Raw genomic sequence first — 6234 nt, 5'->3', positions numbered from 1 at the left:
AAATTGTTCAATCCATTTATATACTAATACATAAACAAATAAATAATCTGTAATAATATACTAATTAAATGTATAACAATTTTAGGATGTGAGATTTTTAGTTGGTGTAAGACACGGCGAGCAGAATAATAATAATGTACGAAACTACGAAATATAAAATTCAATATGGGTATTATGAAAACAATTCTGTCACCAACATAATAATTATTGTTTTCGTACCGATTATTTATAAACGGCAAGCGGGCCGGTCGCGATAAGAACTATGGTGCGGTATGGCTACAGTCGAGCGCGGGGTAGTGGTATGAACACTATTTTTGAACGCTGCCGCTATAGTCAGTTCAGCAGCACACGACGGCTGTTAAATCGTGTTTTTCTTACCGAAAACATGGTTTCGTACTTCAAGTTTTCCTCAGCCCTCATTGGTCGTAGAAACATGATTTTTTCACCAAAATAAACGTGAGAAGTTCCTTTAGATTTTGTCGTGCCAGATTTTTGATATCTATTTTTGTCTATTTTATATAATTTTTTAAAAATTGTGAAAATTTTGAAATTTTCAAATGCAAATATAATCGGTTTGAAAAAAAAATTCGAAAATCTGGCACGACAAAATCTAGAGGAACTTCTCACGTTTATTTTGGTGAAAAAATCATGTTTCTACGACTATCGAGAGCTGAGGAAAACTTGAAGTACGAAACCATGTTTTTACGGCCGAATTTCGGTACCATAACGCCCTCTTAAGACTCACTTGATAAATCCACGTAATTGTCCGGATAAAAAGTCTAGTATAGGTGGTGAATCTGCGTCGCTTGTCCAACGTTGACCAGCATCGAATCCAAGCGAATAATTGGTATCCGACACCCCATATTCTGTGACTTGGAGCGTGTAGTCCTCCAGTCTGTATGTAGCAGGGAATAATTGTGGTGACTAAAAATAAAATAAATTTAATAGGATAGTATAAAATGTTAGTCTAGAAACTTACCAAGCATCGTGTCGTGGGGACATCGTCGAAAAATGAACACGAGGACGATATATTAATGTCTTGTTATTTCACGCTGAGTACGATCGCAAATGGTGGTCTCTAAAGACTACTGGAGCACTAGCGACCGCGACAGGGGATTTCCGCGTGTAGGAATATGAATTTTCCCTACATCTCATCGGCGTCTTATCACGGTGAGAATTAGAAGGGATTTTTAAAAATAATACTATCAACACCGTGATATATGCCTGACTAAACATGTTTGAAGATAAGAAAGGTAAGATATGAATTTTTTATTGGACGCAGCACGTGTGTCGTCACATCACCCTCATGCACTGCGTGTGCGTTATATTTTTTAAGGGATGATGTATAGTTTATAAATATATTCAACTCTATACAGTATGTTATGAAACACGAAGAGTATAATATTAATTTTAAGGGGTGATGTATTGTTTATAAATATATTTAACGCAATGCAACATGTACTGAGACACGAGTCGCGTAATACATATTATACATAATACTAAGAATACACGTCACGTGACAAGCCTAAGCGCTTCTTACTACGGTAGTATCGAAATAATAATAATAATAATAATAGTTATGATAGTTTTAAAATGGTATTATATTATATTTACAGCTATGCAACAGTTTAACAATAATAATAATAATAGTAGAAATTCAATCATTTATGCGATAGTGTCCGTGCGCGAGCGTATTAATTCTATCGGGTAGAATGTATCGTTTATCGTCCGCCCTGTTTAAGACGAGCTTCATAGCTCTAATTGTCCGCACTTCATGCTTAAACGACCGTATAGAGATATTTTCTCTGTACGGCGTGAAAGGCATATAACTATAACATTGTGACGGGTGTACGGGTGTTGACGGTGGGTGTGTTGCGGGCGTTGAGGCGTTCCGATGTATTTGAGTTACAGCTTTAAGCGCAGAATCGGCTGCGATCATTTTCCCCATGTTAGCGTCGAACTCTTCGTCACGCTCGTCAGAATCCGCGTCGTCGTCTACATCAGCGAATAAGCATCGCTTATGTTCGGCGAAGATCAGGTGATTACGAACCACGTGACTCACAACACCCTTAGCACGAATGCAGACGTCCTGCTCCACGTCGTACGCGTAAGACTTGGCACGCAGCGCTACGAATTCGTACACTGTGCGGGAATCGGCTTCATTTTTGAACAGGCCTGGAATCCGTTTCCTATCAGTTGAGTAACACTTGTGATCGGGTGGTAGATTGGAGGTATCCATAAACCGCATAAGATTCGGATTGGCTGCCAAGTCATCGTAAAAATATTTTGTCTCCACACGGTAGAATAGCGAATCTGAAACACATAATAATATAATATGATACATAATATATATTTTTTCTAGAATTCATATTATATTATAAACGCACCAGTATCGGTATACAACAACTCAATCCTATCTCCGTAATGACGTTTCATGACGTCATAATGAAATCCGTACATTAAAACTTTACTAAGTTCTAGTACGGTAAATCCTATGTAGATAGGCTTGCAGAAACTTCTTTACCATGTTGAGTGACCATCGAGAGATTTTCATTGTAAGTCGTACAATATTTGAACGTCGGTCAATTTATGAGCTTCCGCATTCTGCGCGGGGACGAAACAAGCTCTAAGTCTAATCGGCAACGCATGTTCTCCATTGTTTTCCCTACATACACACAGTGGACGTTATGTAAAGTTTAAGTAGTTCAAGGTTCGGAAAAAAAAAAAAATGTTTTTTCGTAAAATTTATAAATAACATACCGAACACCGAATTGTTTAAATCTTTAAAAAACTTTGTGTTGAGGTTTATGTACGGAGCCATCCATGGGGATTGTCGGAATTCCAATACTCGATGCGTCTGAAATGTACGAAAAAAGTAATATGATGCGTATACACATAATAATAATGATAATATTAATAATCACTTTTTCTACTACGACGCCGTGATCCATGGCCTGTTTTAAATTCATATAATGAACCACGTAGCGTTCTTTCCTCAGAAATGTCACCATCAACTTTCGCACGGTGGACCCGCGTGGTAGTTAGCGTGTGGCAGGAACGGGATATCATTGTGAGCGTCGTGTAGGTGTTGAGGATAAGAAATGTCGACTTCGTAAAATCTACCAATGTCATCCGTCTAGCGCATCCATTGTAGCTGATCGAGGGCAACTTCGGGGTTTCCCGGGTACCATGAGAAATCGCTAATCGGTATATATTTGCACATCGCGTACCCATACAAATTATTATCTTGAATGTTAAAAATCGGTTAATACACCGGTAAATATATCGGTATTATTATCCGCAATATAGATGTGGATATATAATTTATATTTTATAATCACCATCTAAGTATATGAGGGACGTGCTGGGTTCGTCGGCATTGTATCCTGGTGTCTCCGGATTATTGGCGCGAGCGTGACGCTTGCTGGCCTGCACCAGACCACCACGCGTACCGGACTCTATGAAAAGTATTTTCTCATAATCATCCAAAAGAAAAAGCTCAACTTTCGTAAGTTTCAACATACAGTCAAAATATATACGCATAGTGATAATTAGCACCCTCTCCGGTGATTAGTAGTAGGTCGAAATGGTTTGCCTTTTCCTCCTCTACGACGCGCAGTGGGTATGCGGCAGATTGTGGGATAGATTTTTTATTTTTTTTATATTCTACACAATTTCTCACACCATATACATTTACTGTCATACCCGGATTCGACCTTTCAAATAATTGTATCAGGATACGGGAGTGGGAGTTGACAACGCAGAAAAGTCGTAATGATGTTCTTCCCTCGAATAATTCATGCCCACTCGTGTGCGATCGCTAGACACATGTTCGGCGAGAATTGCCCACTTGAAACATTGTCGGTCGATATTTTGAGGGTTAACAACGGCCTCCCGACTCGGAATACTTTCCGGCAACGGTAAGTACGAAGGATACCCCCATAGGCGCATACTCGTACACACCCAAGAGCAATCCGTCGATGCACGATAAGGCGAACCCGCTGTATTTCCCGGCGTACGAATCTTCTTCGGCCTGGAGCGATGCGAAATCACGATCCACCAAACCCTCGACATTGCTGTGCGCATAGAGTTCACTGGCTGAAGTTTTAAATACCCGATTTTGAGCAGAATTGTCCAAGTTTGGTATTACGTATGTGGCCTCTAATTTAAGATTGTATTTAATAGGGTTAATATGAACGCACTAGCGTAATTTCGCGATTAATTCGGACTCTATCGAATTGAGGAATGCACGATAACTAGCTACGTTATCAACGTTCTTCCTAAAATACCATACGATTGCTCGTTTATGTGATGACTCGATCTCAATAAAGCCCGACGTATTAACCTTTTGTATGCGCGCCTTTTTACGTTTGATATTTATACTAGTATTTTCCGTGTGAGCCACGTCTTCCTCGATGGACGGTGTTGAAAGTGAAAGTGGTAGTGCGGTGGTGGCGAGGGATCTTGCGTCTGTTCCGTCGACGATAGCCTGTGCGGGTGGTGGGGAAACGATAACCGGTGTGCGGGAGGCCGATGACGATGAGGGTTGAGGCTGGGGAGTAGATGTGCCAGCACGACGGCGGCTAGTCGTGATGTACGGCAGTGGCGAAACATATAGTTGTGCGTCAGGGGTAGTGGCGGGGGGTGCCCAGTTTATGACTGATGCGCGACCTAACATACATTATTAATATTAAGATAGCGTCGTTATTATTATTATTAATAAGAAAAAATGATTTACCCATTGCGTCGCCTATCCGTACAGCGTTGTGGTATTCGGGAGTGTTTTTAGCTATCAATATATTTTAAAAATAATTTAATTAATAACCCCTAATTAAGTAAATCGTTGTTGTCCCGAAAAAACACCATATGTGTAGAACTCTAATTTTTCATTACACAAACAACTGACTTAAAAATTAATAACTTATAATTATAAGATATGATAATAATTCAACAATGTTAGTTTACGTAACTATGAATAACAAAAAGGTTTTTTCGGCTCAACGTCATAATAATCAATGTACTTACCATGAATATTTTTTACGTGGTTTCGAAGTTTGTCCCGGCGGGTGAACGCCTTGAGACATATCCCACACGAATTCGTTGATCCATCGTGGGTTTTAGCGTGCCTGTTTAAATCACGCTTATGAACGTAAACTTTATTACAAATCTTGCAGTTAAACATTTTCGTAAATATACGACACACAGTGTTGTAAAATAATAATAATAAAATGTAGACGAGAGACGAATATACACAAGGATGTGGAACGTGATTGAACTCTGTTGGCTGTCTGATCTGTATTCGACGTGGTGTTGGACATTACGATAAGAAATAATCGTCCGTTAAGTTCGGTCAGCGCTCGACTTCGGCGTATATCACAATTTACTATATGCGGCCACATCTTACACATCTTGTCACATGTGTGGCGGGTACCTGATAATAGGGAATAACTCAACGTTGTATTTTACATACCACTATCCAAATATTTTTAGTTTATATTATTGTTATTGCTTTGCTTAGCTTACACTGCTGGTGAATTACTAGTTCATACAGCTGACAGTTACTCACAAACCTTTACACTGGGTAGAGGTGTCTTATCAACTTTCAAACCTAGAACGAATTATCTACGATTTATTATTTTTATACGGTTCAATACAATGAATTTATTAAAATGTTCTGTCGATTGTCGATCTCTAGTGCGTTCGGTGCAAGAGAACTCTAATCTCGAATATCCCGAGTATATAAGTTTTATATCGAGGCTGAAAACATTCGATTCACACCCATCACAATCGTATCAAGATAAATATTCGCTGACTGAATGCGGTTTCACTTATACCGGGGCGGGCGACTTAGTACAATGTTTCTACTGCGGTTTGTTATTGAGAATATGGGTGGAAAATGACGAAGTGTGGCAACAACACGCCTTGTATAACCCTAAATGTGTATTTGTATTATTATATAAAGGTGCAGAATTTATTGATAATGTTAATAATGAATTTAATGACAAAAGTAATACCCGTGATAATAGTCAAGACGTAGATGTAAATCAGAATCGTATGATGTTGTCGGCTTACATGCAGCTATATAATATGTATAATATATATTTTTGTTGAATAAATATGGAATTATATTAAACAATTTAATCGCGTTAGTATTTGGCTTAGTATCCTGTTAACACGTTGACCGCCACGGGGTTTTTCACCATGTTACTTATTTTTGTTATGAGATCTAATTAG

The 6234-nt window shown here is 38.8% G+C and overlaps 1 protein-coding gene across 1 annotated transcript; it reads left to right on the top strand.

The window, feature by feature from the left end:
- Positions 1–5655: 5655 nt before the first annotated feature.
- LOC111026657 (death-associated inhibitor of apoptosis 1-like) lies at positions 5656–6234 on the top strand. Its single transcript, XM_022304777.1, has 2 exons — positions 5656–6039; positions 6163–6234. The coding sequence occupies exons 1-2, from the start codon at positions 5656–5658 to the stop codon at positions 6232–6234; spliced, it is 456 nt and encodes a 151-aa protein (XP_022160469.1).

The sequence above is a fragment of the Myzus persicae genome, unplaced genomic scaffold (assembly GCF_001856785.1).
Source record: "Myzus persicae strain clone G006 unplaced genomic scaffold, MPER_G0061.0, whole genome shotgun sequence".
Classification (NCBI taxonomy): domain Eukaryota; kingdom Metazoa; phylum Arthropoda; class Insecta; order Hemiptera; family Aphididae; genus Myzus; species Myzus persicae.
This window is presented reverse-complemented; position numbering and strand designations above follow the sequence as displayed.